At 45.8% G+C, this 13,767-nt stretch overlaps 1 protein-coding gene across 1 annotated transcript in view; it reads left to right on the top strand.

The window, feature by feature from the left end:
- The window catches only part of LOC104530282 (limbic system associated membrane protein), a gene marked incomplete at its 3' end in the record, with an annotated part of 300,699 nt that overhangs the window by 196,603 nt on the left and 90,329 nt on the right, over positions 1-13,767 (top strand). The window contains exon 3 of the mRNA XM_010174824.1: positions 8,573-8,698. Within this exon, the coding sequence (XP_010173126.1) occupies positions 8,573-8,698 (126 nt within the window). The remainder of the gene's footprint in view (positions 1-8,572; positions 8,699-13,767) is intronic.

Below are 13,767 nucleotides of genomic sequence, written 5' to 3'. Positions count from 1 at the left end.
ATTTACGTGCTGAGCATGCAACTAAGAACCTACCCTCCTGGGCTCCATCAGGATCCACAAACGTGGGTTTGTGACCTTGTGCTTGGTGGGAGGATACCAAAAAGCCAGGTGTGGTTGAAAAGCTATCAGCATTGGGCCAAGGCTGGAGCTCAGACTTGGAGCTGGGACTCCTTTAGGGTAGAAGGCTGGGGTCTGGGTTTAAAGTTGAGGTTCTGGGTTAGGAGCAGGAGTGACACTGCTTTTATCCCTGTCCCACAACGTCACACCCATGCACTGAAAAATAAGGTTGGCTTGTGACTTAAGCTATTTTTTTTCTCACTGTTTCTCTCTCAGTTAGGAAGCAAAATAATTTTTCTCCTGACAATTTAATGGAGACAAGTTTTTTTAAAAAAATAAAATGAGTGGGAATGAGTATGAGCAACAGAGCCCGGTTCTGTGCTGACTTTTCCAACAGCTCATAGATGGGACAATCTTAACAGCTGTATTCTCCATGCTGCATTCTGCTAAGAAACAACGTACTGGAACTGTTTCCCATGCAATTTTTTGTGGGAAAATAGTCCAGACACTTAACTGTATATTAGATGAGGCAAAGGCTTCCTATGGACAAAATGGTTTGGCTTCTCAGCTCTTACTCTCAAATGTGGCGAGCTCTGTCACGCTACCCAGCTCAGCAAACTGGGAGGGCTTTCCACATGGCTTTGATTTACAGCATCCTGTCTGCTTCTCTGCTCCCAGTCAGTGTAATATGCACAGTCCACATCTGGATTTAAATAATTTCCTGCGTGGCGTCTCAGTGGGTGAGGCTCAGCTGCACGATGGGGGAAGCTCACCAAGATGCGAGGCCTGAGCTAGCAGCCTCAGTGTCTCCTTCAGCCTGGCCTCTCTTGGGACCAGCAGTGATGCTCGGATGGAGATCTGCCACGCTGGGGCAGAGCAGTGTGGGGGCACATTTTGGTTGGGAACAGCAGATCTCTTAAGTGATTTCCGTGCTGGTCTGGGGATAGACCCTTCCCTAAAGGCCACCAGGGATGGACGTGGCAAGGCACCCCCTTTCAGACAATGGAAAGAAGCAGTTTTTACACCTTGTAAAAACACTGTAGTGTATTTTGAGAGGCTTTGGTTCTCAGGGGATTAAAAAACAAAACCAAGCCTTCAACATTGGCCTCTACTTCACCAGAAGCTTTAATGCCAAGAGAGGTACTGGCAGGGTGAAACAAGCCTAGGAGAGTAAGAAGGTCAGAAGGATGTCTCAGAGTCCACACTCTTTAATGAAGTTCAACAACTTCACTGTCTGCCCTCCCGCCCTGGTGACAGCTTCATCTCCCTCTGGCTGAGACTGCAGCATGAATCAGACCGTAAAAAACACATCTTGGGTCTCATGTCGCATTTTGTCTGCAAAGTGCTTCAGAAACATTAGCGTGCCGCATCCCAAAGGGTGTCTGGATTTTACTTTCCAGCCCTCAGCTTGCTCCCTTTGCAGACCTAAGCAGCAACAAGCTGTTTCTTGTTAGGGCTGTGAAGAGCTGTGATTAGCCTGCTGCACGCATAAGGGGGAAATTAAACCATTTAGTTGTGTTTAGCAGCCCAGCCCCTTCTTTAGGCCCTCTCTCCCTACTAAACATTTTAACTAAACAATGACTAATGAAGCCAATTTGCTGTCAATTAATTGCCCCAGGAAAGGACCCCTAATTGTGGTGAGCAAGGTGGCAGCTCTAAAGCATTCAAGGGCCATAAGATGGTCAGAATCCCCCCTGCCTCTGCCTTGGGGCTTATTAGCGTCTTTGTGTTTGTTGCAAAGTGCTGTTAATTGGGAGCTGGGGACAAGGAAATGAGAACTCTCGAGGCTAATTGATAAGGCACCTGCAGAGGGCTTTAGTGGCTGCAAAGTTCCTTTGACTTTGGAGAGAGGTCCTGATGTTTTCTTTTTGCTCTGCAAGCCAGGGGCTCCTGTGGATTAGTAGGTGGGAATCTTAATTTTCTTCTACAGATGGGGGTCCTACTTGCCAATAGAGAGGAAAGTAAATAGGCTGGAGGAAGCAACTAACTAATGAGGATATATGGAAGTAGTTATGGTGACTTTCTCCATTTGTATCCAAGGTGCCCTTTGTGGGACAAGTAGAGCACTTAAATGGAGCTCATGGGCTTTCTTATTTTCAGTATTATTTGCTTCTGTGTCTTGGAGAGATTAAATAGCTTTTGCCGTATGTTTGGTGTGTAGAGCGGGAATAAGAGCTCTATTTTTTTAAATGTATTTTGTGACTTATTGACGAAATACCTGACTTAATCAGTCTTGTAATTTCAGACTGAGGGGTAGCTGCCCCACAGTATAAGACTGCATCTAAGGGTCTTAAGCAAAGCTCTGTTTGCCCAAAGGGAGCAGACCATCTGACTGTGAACTTTGTGTGAGTGTGTTTAACTGGGCTCAGAGCCATCTTCCAACTAGATCTCCACATCCCTCTCTTCACTTTTTTCATCCTGCCATACCTGATTTGAGTTCCTAGTCTCATGCTTCCTGCTCTTGTCTCACAAACCCAGCCTCTTCCTGTGCTGAGGCTTGCAGAGCGCAACCAGTGCAGGAGCCAGAAAATGCTGCCCCATGCCTGAAAGTACCTCCTGCATATAAGTACCACAGTGGTTCCTGTTCCTTGCACTTTGTACCTTTGCAATATTTAGATGCTCTGATCAAAAGACAAGTATTTGAACTGTTTGTGAGCTGTGGCATGGCCAGTTCCAGTATAAACTAAGTTAGGATAAGACCTCTAGAAGCTTTGCTGGTTATACCTTTCAACAAGGGTGGCCTTGATGCTTTCCATCCCCCATTGCAGTCCTGGAAAGATATGCAGAAGCTGCCCTCTTGGATTTGAACTCACATCTCTTAACCATTGGGCTGACTTATTTGCTTGGAGATTAGGGATGTAGCACCATTCCTTGCCTACTTGCATAGACTTGAATGGTAAAGCTGATCTATCCTGCTCACATGATCCCAGGTAATATCTCAGGAGGAGTTTTGAGCTGTGAAGGGTTTTGGTCATAAAAGACAAGGATAACAACAGCAGATGTTTGCACATTCTCTTGTTTGTTGTTTCCTTACTGCCTCCCGTACGTGGCCCTTGGTTTGTAATAACCGCTATAGCGGGTGTCTTTGAGACACGGTAATGTTTTGTGGAAACAAATCACTTGCTCTCATCTCGAGAGCAACAGTGATTGCGCTGGGGGAGTGTGCTCTGCTCTATTTTTCATGTCTCAGTCTTTCTTATTATTTAAATTAATGTGAGTTGCAGTTGTCATGAAAGTGAAGGATTGACGGCAATTAACTAGAACGGGCTTGGTGCAAGCAGCTTCTGCACAAGCCTGTCCTATCTAGCTCTGTCACTGTGCCTTGCCTGGGATATGAATTCCCACACCAGCTCTGCCCTTGCACTCCTCCTGCCCTGCAGTCCCCAAGGCACCCAACAGCATCTCTGCCCTTGTCCTGCTCCTGCCTGGCAGGCCACCTGCTCTTCCAGTGTGATCTTCACAAGAAGAATGGCTGCTGGTTAGTTTGGGGGTTGTTATTTACTATCAGTGGCATGTCAGCTGAGATGCTGAGCTGGCATCAGGCTCGTCCTGTAGATGTGAAATGTAGAAGAAACAAATATGTGACTTTCAAGCCATTCTTCTCAGAGCTCATTTCCAGCTCTCTGGACTCTGTCCTTGCCATGGGTAGGGCATCCTACTGCTCTGGGGATGGAGCAGTGGGGTACTACACTGTGCTTCCTTTCACGTCGCTCCCTACCCCATCCAGGAGGAACCTAAGTGCAAAGTAATGGATACCCCATATTACATTTATGCTGAAAGGAAGGAAAAAATCTGGTGATTTTATTATTTTCAGCAGTACCAGAGAACCTGTCGGTGCTTTCCCATGGTCCCTGGAGCCAAAAGGGTCCAGCAGCAGCCTGGACTCCCTTGGAAGGACAAGTTGTTAGGCTGCATATGAATATGCCTGAAAATGCTGCTTAACTATAGTGCTTCCCCAGCTCTGCTTTTGCTTGTGCTAATGGTTCCAAGAGGCCAGACACAAAAGAGTTTTCCAGCTGAGGGTCAGCAAGAGATGGCTAGGCAAAAGGAGGCTGTGACACCCAGAAGATCCTGGTCCCAGGAAGTTTTATTCTCAGCAGTCCTTCTTCCAGCAGTCTGGGAACTGTGAAAACATAACACAACCCACACATGGGAAAAAATAATAAGGTCAAAGCTTCTCATTTTAAGACTGTCCTAAAAAGGTGTGTGCAAAGTAATGACAAGTGCCAGGGAGGCAATGCTAACTGTTGCTGGTGCTGACAGTTTTGGCATTTTAACATGCTGGCTTGACACCCTGAAAATTAAAAGTCTCTGACTTTTTTTATCTGAGTGAATTTACTGTCCACTAAGATACAGTCATTTTTAGTACTAGCTGGCTTTGGGTTCTAAGCAGACAAAACTAAACGAGGTCTTAAATTCACAGGGAAATTATTTCCTGCCCTGTTCCCCCTCCTCTCAGCCTTTCCTTGCCCTCTGACCAAGGTGGCAGCTGAATGGAACCAGCCATCATACTCCTAACAGGATTTCAACCTTGGATGCCCTTTTGAAAAAGTGACCAGACAGATATGACTGTCTGGACACATCCTCATTCTCTTGGGCATTTGAGCTGTGTGGTCAAATCTGTTTGCATTTGCTGAGTTTACTTGATCTTCTGTGAACTACAATGACTTGACGGCTTTGGATAGTGGCAGGGTACACATGTCCTAACTGCAACTCTGCTGCTGGTGCCCCGTAGTGCCTTTTGCTGCTCTCTCTGTGACTGTTTTGGCTGTCATCACAGCATTCTGCTAGGACCTTGGACTGGCTTACAGCTCCAGCTGCTAGTCCTGCTTGAGCTTAGTCCTTTTTGGGTTTTTTTTGTGTGTGGCTTTTTTTCCTGATGCAAATGTTAGCCCCTTGAGGTTAAGATAAAGCCCCCCAAACGTGGTCTAGCCAGTGATTGGTTCTACTCCTGAGTTCTCCTTACCCATGTTTGCCAGCACACCAGAGAAGCTGTGCTGAGGATGCTCCAAAGTCACTGTCCTTGCGTCCCATGACAGGGCAGCTAGGACACAACTCTTGCAAAAATAGCAGCCTCTGTTGTTCCTTCTCAGACTAAACCCCTCTGTCCTCTCCAGTGCGTGTTGGTCTCAGATCTGAAACACAGTATGTTCCACAGGTAGCTGTGCTGCTACAGGACCGGGGTGGCCCTCAGAATTGCTTTGTTCCCTGTAGTAAGATTAACAGTTTGGATTTCTGCACCAGAACTTGCAGGGCTTTCCCAGCCTGCAGCTCTGCTGGCTGGAGTGATGGGTCTGTATCTCCCGAGCTGTGAGACAGGGGAGGGACTCCCCTCATCCAGTATGACAGAAAGGAGAAGGAAAAAGTGCTTCCAATGGCATTAGCCATTGAAATAATCTCTGGGGAAGTGGTGGATTCTCCAGCATTAGATACATTTAAGATTCGGCTGGACAGGGTCATGAGCCATCTTGTCTTAGACCATGCCTTTGACATGTTTTTGCCAAGAAAGGTTGGACCAGATGATCCTTGAGGTCTCTACCAACCTGGTATTCAGTGATTTTTCTGAGTCCTGCTGACTCAGTGCTGTGCCAGTTCTCAGCGTGGTGCTGCAAGCAGCCTCTCTGCTTCAATGTGCCATGAAACATGAAGCCACAAGCTTTGGAGGAGGCAGGGTATTTAATTTCCCAGTGGCAGTATTTCCTTGCTGCTGCCCTTTATGCCATCTCAGGGTATTTGTTGGCAAAGGCATTTGCTTGCTTTCCAAGACCACTCAGTGATTGTTGTTTTGTACTTTCAGGCATTTACTGTGCAGAATGGGTGTGTGGTAAAGGGGGAAGAGGCACAAAATGGATCTACAGTCAGTGAAACTCTCATGTACCCCTCAATATAGTGGGATCAAATTCTTTGATGATATCAGTGTTCTCCAGCAATGTTTATTTTGTTCTGTTCTGATGCCTCCTACCTCTTCCTACCTGCACAGCCCACTGCTGATGGCTCGCAGTGACTCACTGATGTAAAACATAGTGTGGCTTGTTTGTCAGGTGGTTTTGCTTTGAGAGGAAGGGATTTATTTTCTGCTATGCTTTGCTTTACCCAGTATTGTGCTTTTAGGGAGGTATCCCTACTCTGAAATCCCTGCTCTCCAGGAAAGGAGACCCTGGCACAGTCAACCATTCTCCCAACATGCCTTGCTTTGGTTGCTTCACCATAAGCTCTTCAGCCATCAATTCTAGCTCTGGAGCAGCAAACCAGCTTCCAAGGCCCCTTCTCCTTTCTCCCTGGTGCCAGTTCAGGTTGCTGAGGGCCTCATGCAGGCGAGTTTTGCATATCTCCAGGGATGGAGTTTCCACCACCTCTCTGGGGAACTTGTTCCTGTTCTTGACCTCCCCAAAGTAAAAGCTTTTTCCTTGTTTTGAGTCAGAATTTTCCCCATGTTGCAGCTCATGTCTGCTGCTGTTCACTGTGCACCTCTGAGGAAAGCTTGCCCCTATCTTCTCTGTACCTTCCCACTAGCTCCTTGTAGACAGCAATAAGATCTCCCCTCAGCCTTCTCTTTTTCAGGCTGAACAGACCCAGATCTTTTACTTGACTTGTACGTCAAGTGCTATAGCCCTCTGACCATCTTGGGAGCCCTCCAGTGGACTTGCTTCAGTGTGTCAATGGCCTTCTTGTACTGGGGACCCCAAAACTGATGTAGTGCTTCAGATGCTGTCTAAAAAGCACCACATAAAGGCAGATAATCGCTTCCCTCCACTTACGGGGCTAAACTCTCGCTAATACAACCCAGGATGCTTGGTCTTTACTGCAGGAGCATACTGCTGACTCATGCTGAACCTGCTGGACCCCCAGATCTCCTGGACTACTTGAGCCCAGCACTTTCACCTTTCCAGCAAATATCAGGGTGGTTGAAGTCCCTCACCAGGGACTGTGATGGTGAGGCTTCTTCTGCCTAGGAATATCTAATTCCTCCTGTCTTTTCACCATAGTACTTGCATTGGTGCACAGACATTTGAGGTGGGCCCCCAGCTGTCCTGCTTTCACAAGGGGAATGCAAAAGCTTTGCCTGTTGTGTTGGTTCACAGCTGCTTCCTCACTGCCGTCCATGCTGTCACTTCTCCCCAGATTTTGGTAATCCTTCTCCAACATGCCTAGCTTAAATCCCTCCTTGCCTAGGTGAGTGTGTTGGCAAAGACACGTCTTCCTTGCTTTGTTCAACAGATCCTGTTCCTGCTCAGAAATCCCTGTTCCTCCAAGGCGGTCCCATTGTCATAGATGCTGAAGCATTGTCCATGACTTTGAGGCCTACAGAGAGGGGCTAATGAGCTGTGGGTTGTAAACCATATTCCTGTGAATCCAGCAACACAGCTGGAAGTGGTGAGCTACTCTCTTCAGGCTCCATTTCCTTTTCCTCACCTAGCTCATAGGCAGCTTTGCCTCAACCAGGACCATCAGCCTCTCCTGCCAGGGTGGGGGAAGGGGAGGCTGCTGTCTGTTTACTCTGTGGTAAGCAAAGCAGAAAATGATGTTGTTTCATTCCTTGCTACACATTCCTCACTATACACAAATTCGGAAGCTGAAAATATATTAAGTAAATAAATTAAAAGATTCCTTTTTTAGTCAGACAGCCCCACCACCTCCAGGGTGGAAAGCATGGATGAGAGAGAGGAGAGACTGCAGCAGCCTGGTCTGCTTGGAGTCTGATGCACTGGCACGTTCCACACCTGGATGTACCTGTTCAGGTCCCGGCGTAGTCACTTTGGTCCCAAGACACAAACTCAGTTAGCTTGGAAGGTCTTTAAGGATCCTGAATGCCCGAGCCATGGCTGGTCTTGTGACTCTGTAAAGACCCTACCATGCTTTTGGTGCTGTGCCATGTGTGGTGCAGTCAGCCAGAAGCTACCTATTGTGGGCAGCCCATGGGGGACTCCTCTTGGCTGAAAGACATTGTAGAAAACTTCCCACTGTCGCTATTGAGCCTTCCCTCAGCAAACTCCCTTTAGCCATGGCGTCCATCCTCGCTTTTCAACAGAAATGAGCTTAACACCTCTCTGGTTGAATTCTCGGTGAGCAGCATAGGTTCTGCCTGCCCATGGAAGGTAGCAATAACTAATGTACCCTCTGAGTCAGTGCCTTGAGGCCTGGCAACCTGCAAGAGGATGTAGAACTGCATCTGGAATTGTTTGGAGCACAAAAATTAGCTGGGACAGTGCTTGGAGCCTGATGACTCCTTCCGTGCAGCCTTGGGGCAGTCAAGCAAGTTCTTATGAAGGCCCCCAAGCCTGTCCAAAACCAAACCATCGCAGTTGCAGCAAACACCATTTCTACCTGTAGATCCTTGAAGCAATAGTACATATTATTCTGATATAATTTCAGAAACCTAGGTAGTAATGAGGAGCGCAGCCTCTGAGAGGACTCTGTGGCTGCCTCTGGTTAATAGGTAGGTGGGTTAATAAGTCAGACAGTCTGCCCTCCAGAAGTCTGGGTAACAAAGTTCAACTTTCTTTTGTCTTCGCAGTTCCACCAAAGATCTCCCAAATCTCCTCGGACATCACCGTGAATGAGGGCAGCAATGTGACCCTGGTTTGCATGGCAAATGGGCGTCCTGAACCTGTCATCACCTGGAGACACCTCACCCCAACAGGTAAGACACCCAACTGAACTCAACTGTGCTGGTGATTTGTGAACTGTACAGTAATTTCCTTCTCTTCCAACATCAATGGAAAATTTCAGTAGCAATACAGGCAGCTGTAAAAAGTGGCAAGAATCTTAAATGCACTGCAAGCTTGTTTTGCACTGTGATCTCCCAGGCACAATAACCAGGTTGTCCAAGGGAACAAATGAAATTACTTCAGTAGATGCTCTACAGAATTGGACCTGTAATTCTGTTTAGCTTTGCTCTTCATCTAGTTGTCTCAATCTCTACTGCTGATAATGCACAGCACGGTGGTGAAGGCAAAACACTGCTGGTGCCAGACAGAAGGGAAAGGATTTCTGTTTATTATGACATCAAAGAGGTTCATTCTGAAAACCATGGAATTTGCTTCCCACTGATTTGCCTTAAAAGGGAGAGGCAAACAGTGGCACAGATGATTTTGTGTTGCTCTCCACTATGGCAGACAGTCTTCCTGTGCGTTGTGAGGTGAGTAAAGAAGGCATTTGATCTGCAAGATGAGTGAAGAGCAGGGTGGGGACAGAATAAAGGAGAACTCGCTAGCTTTGTTCTGCTGTCTAGCTGTGCTTTCCACACTCAATGACATGGCAAGAATGGAAGGAGAATATCCTTTCAGTAGTCAAACTCCATGGAGTTAGCAGCTTGGGCTACAAGGCAACCTTCAAACCCTAAAGATTTATCAGTAGGATGGGAACAAGAGGTAGATTTCCTCTGTATTGTGTCCTTTGAGAAGATAAGAACTCTTTACCTGTTTTCTTTTGCCATCAGATATTTTTTCATCTGAAATGCATAGGGAAAGCATTTATTAGCTCCATATGAATAGTCTTCTGTGATATTCTCATATATGGAAAGGGTTAAAGAGGTTTTGAGCCTGACAGAGTACAAGCTTTCTGCATGTGCTACAGACAGTCAAGGTATCTACTGCAATTCAGCAGCCAGAAAAGGGAAGAGCATTGCAGAAAGAAGGTTGGAGAGAGGAAGATAGAACGATGCATTGGAACAGAGCTCAATGTAAGGGCTACATCCAGAAGCCCCTGGATTTGGGGCCTGTGGTTCAGGTTGGTGTTACTTAGATTTCCTGTCTCATCCCTTCAGCCAAACCAAAGTCCTCCTGAGCTTTCATGTATATGAAAGCCAGATATGCAGTTTGTCTTTCTGGCTCATTTCTTGCAATAGCAAAAGAAGGAAGACGGGGAAAGACTGCCAGGAAGAGGTGGGAGGAGCAGAGCTGGTGAGGGGAACACTACTCCTCTGTGGTATTATCATCACTACCTGACTTTCCACTTTGGCTATTTTCAGCATGACTCTGCCATTTCATTATACAGGGAAATAGAACCTATTTTTTCACCTTTAATTATGTATATAGAATCTTCTAGCTCTGGCATTACTGCTCTTCAAATTTATTTAATATAAAATCTTCCATCTTACTTCTGCATCAGTTTCAGTCCTCCATCTAACTCTTTCTTGTATTCAAGTAGGAGATACTCCCTAGCTATTCAGTGAGCACAGCATAACATTGTCCAAGTTAAGGGCATTACAAGAATTCTGGCTTAAATCTTCATGAAAACTAAGATCACAGAATTGCCTAGATTGGAAAAGACCTTTAAGGTCATCGAGTTCAATCATTAATCTAACACTGACAAGTCCTCAACTAAACGATGTCCCTCAGCACTATGTCTACACGACTCTTAAATACCTCCAGGGATGGGGACTCCACCGCTGCCCTGGGCAACCCTTTCCAATGCCTGAGAACCCTTTCAGTAAAGAAATTCTTCCTCATATCCAATCTAAACTTCCCTTGGTGCAACTTGAGGCCATTTCCTCTTTCCTATCATTTGTTACTTGGTTGAGTGCATTGAGATGCATTGTTCAGAGCAGTAATAAGATTCTTGTCCTGACTTATCACTTTGGCTGCATGTTCATGCTTTGTGCTTTGGTTTTTTTTGTTTGTTTTTTTTTTTTTTTTTTTCCAGTTGTACAGCCTACTCTGTTGTATCAGACATAGTCTTCTTTTCTCCCTTTTAAAAACGCTCCTTAGAGCAAATCTTCATTCTGGCTCTCACCTCCGGTGCGCAACAGGACTGGCAAATCCCATCCCCATTTCGATTCCCGGGTCAGTTTTCCTGGGTCTCTTGTTCAGTTTTCCAACATGCCCCTTCACACTTCTTCTCCCGTGCTGTGTGTCTCAGAGGTGTTGCCTTGTTAGCATCCATCATCACCATCTCACTGACCCCCTTCCAATCCATCCTTAGTCTTCCTCCTACAGTGAAGCCCATCAAGCACCCCTTCCTAACAGACTAGAGCCAGGGATGAAGGGCAGACAGTCCCCAGTCTGTCACCTCCGTATCTCACTGCTTGTTGTTCTCTCTCTTTTTCCCCATCTCAACCCATCTGTTATCTTTTACATGTACAGAGGAACTGCTTTCAGGCAGACATCAGGTCTTTGTGCAGCATGTAGTGCAATAACACACTTGTCCCAAGATGGGGGACAGAAGGGCTTCTTTTAAATGTTTTCCTTGCCGTTGACAATTAATATAAATTCCAAATCTACTCCAGAGCTGCTGCAGTTAGAAACATGTCTTATCTTGGAATCTCCCTTTTCCAGAACTCTAAGGCATTTTGGCTTCACTTATGCTACTTCTGAAGACATCTGCTATGCATCAAAGAGCTATTTTAGATCATTGTGGAGGTTTCTAAAATATATCTCTCTCTTTGGATTTTTTTGCAGTTAAACTCGTGACTGCAGAATTGGAAGAACGAGTGTTATTGAACTTGTGTAGGAGGTTTTGAATGGACAGATTGTGAAATTAAACCAGCATTGGGGGGTGAGAAGGCCAAATTACTTTTTTCTTTGTTGCACTCTCCTCAAGGAGTTCATTAGCGAATTTGTCTGCTGTTTCTTTCATTCATTGACTTCATCAATAGTGTTTGGCTAATTACCCAAGGTAGGGACACAGAAATTATTTATTTCTTGTTGGCTGGGAAGTGGAAGATACAAATGCAAAGGGAAAGTGGTGTTGCTACTTAGGCAGAGAGGGCAGGGCTGCATGTGATAGTTCGTTTAAATGCTGCTGGGGCTCAGGAGCGATCATGGCCCACTCATCTGCCTATCTGGGAAGTTAAAATTAGATTGCTTTATAAAATGCAATATCGCTTCCTTTGCTGGTCCTTCAGTGAGCAGTTGAACTAAGCATTTTTCTCACATCAACTGTAAGTCCCCAAGCCCTGAAACAACCCATAAGAAAACCCTCTCCTTATCCTCTGGGGTAGCTAAAGTGTAGCTGTGGTTGTTGACTGTGCCACTGACACCTGGGAGGAAGACAGGTAAGGGGAAAAATACTTTAATAATTACGATGTCCAATGACAGTAGAGATCAGCATTAATTGAATGAAACAAGGAACGACTGGTCCTTGCTCTCCACCTCGGTTCCTCTTCATATGATTGACTGATTGGGTTTTGACAGAGCAGGTGGAGAGACTCAGCCAGACCCTTTTCTTCTTTATCTGACAGGCTGTTGTGCTGTGGGACATTGGCAACCAGATCTAAATAGTTGTGGATAGTTTAATAGGCATTGCCTGTGAGAACAAACAGCTTCATTAGGTCTTCTCCTCCAGCCAGCAGAGCTCTCTTGTGGGATCGCCTACCTGCAGCTTCCAGCAGCAGGCCAGCACCTCCCTGCTCATAGTCTGATCCCTTTCCCCTGATTCAGGACACAGCCTGCAGGCTTGTTAAGCCTGCTGTGCCCTATGATTTTTGCCATCCCAGTTTGTGATGGTAAGCCATGGAAAAGACTGTAGCAGCCCTCTGAACTGGGTTTGTCAGGAAGCTGTGATTTGTTCAGTTAGAGTGGGGATGAGCATTGATGATTTCTTATACAGACTACATGAGTTAGCAGTTGTCAGCATTGGAAATATTTCACTAGAGGATATGCTGTAGTTTCTAATTTCTTGAAAGGGAGAAAACTCAGTTTCTCCCCTCTGTGACTTTGTACAAAGAATGGGTGTTACCCTGTTGTTTTCTTCTCCTTAATGTTAGTTCATAACCTACATGATCCATGGCCCCCAAAGGTACAGATTATTTTTTCCTCACTGAATGCAGTTGCATCAAATTTCCAAATAATTGCACCACAACCTGGACAAGGTCCCAGCACAGGGCCATGTATCATTTGTCATGCTGGCATGTTGTATGTGGGCTGCCACAGGCAGACTACCCATCAATGGCTAGTTATGTTAGGAGGTGCTCTGTTTTCCCTGTACCATGCACCAAGATAACAACTAACACAGCCAAGAAAAAAAAAAAAAAAAAAAAAAAAAAAAAAAAAACCAACAATCCAGTAAGACAGTTTAGAGACAGTAGGCAATGCCTGCTTTTGAGCTCATCCTAGTTTTACTTCACATCTCTCTTGACTTATGTTTATTCAGGCTAATGTGACTTCTCCTTACCCGTAAGCTGCTGAGATCACAGTCCAGAGGCTTTATCATTTATCATTCCTCATCTCTCCATCTTATTCAGAGCCATCCTAGATGCCTGGTTGACTGAAAAGGAGCTTCCTGGAAAAAATGAAATGTATGTTCATATTCTTATCAATAAACTCCCTCTCAACAGAAGCCCTAAAGAGTGGCCTCTTGTGAATTGGGTTAGCGGCAATATGAACGTGGACAGCTGTTGCAAGGTCTTTGCATTACCAGAGATCTCACTGTCAATCCTATTGTCCTGGATGGGCAGGCAAACACAGAAGAAAAAAGGCAGCTACTGTCCTGAGGAGCTTGTACTCAAGCTAACAGGAACAGTCCCATTCGTGTTTCTGCTCCTTTCCCACGAGGCATTGGTGGTTGAAACATTCCTGAGGGCCTTGCTTGTGGGTGCTGTGGCAAATGCCATAAGGTTGGTACCCATGTGTGGTGTCAGCCTGAGAGGTGGTGGCAGGGAGACAAAGCTATATTGATCCCTATGGGGCTCAGCCCAAGGCTGAACAGCTGAGGCTTTGACTGGTTGTGCATAACCAACTGAGGAGCAAACAATTTGGTTTTCCTAGAGCA

This window comes from Antrostomus carolinensis, unplaced genomic scaffold (assembly GCF_000700745.2).
Source record: "Antrostomus carolinensis isolate BGI_N321 unplaced genomic scaffold, ASM70074v2 scaffold5229, whole genome shotgun sequence".
In the NCBI taxonomy this organism is placed as follows: domain Eukaryota; kingdom Metazoa; phylum Chordata; class Aves; order Caprimulgiformes; family Caprimulgidae; genus Antrostomus; species Antrostomus carolinensis.
This window is presented reverse-complemented; position numbering and strand designations above follow the sequence as displayed.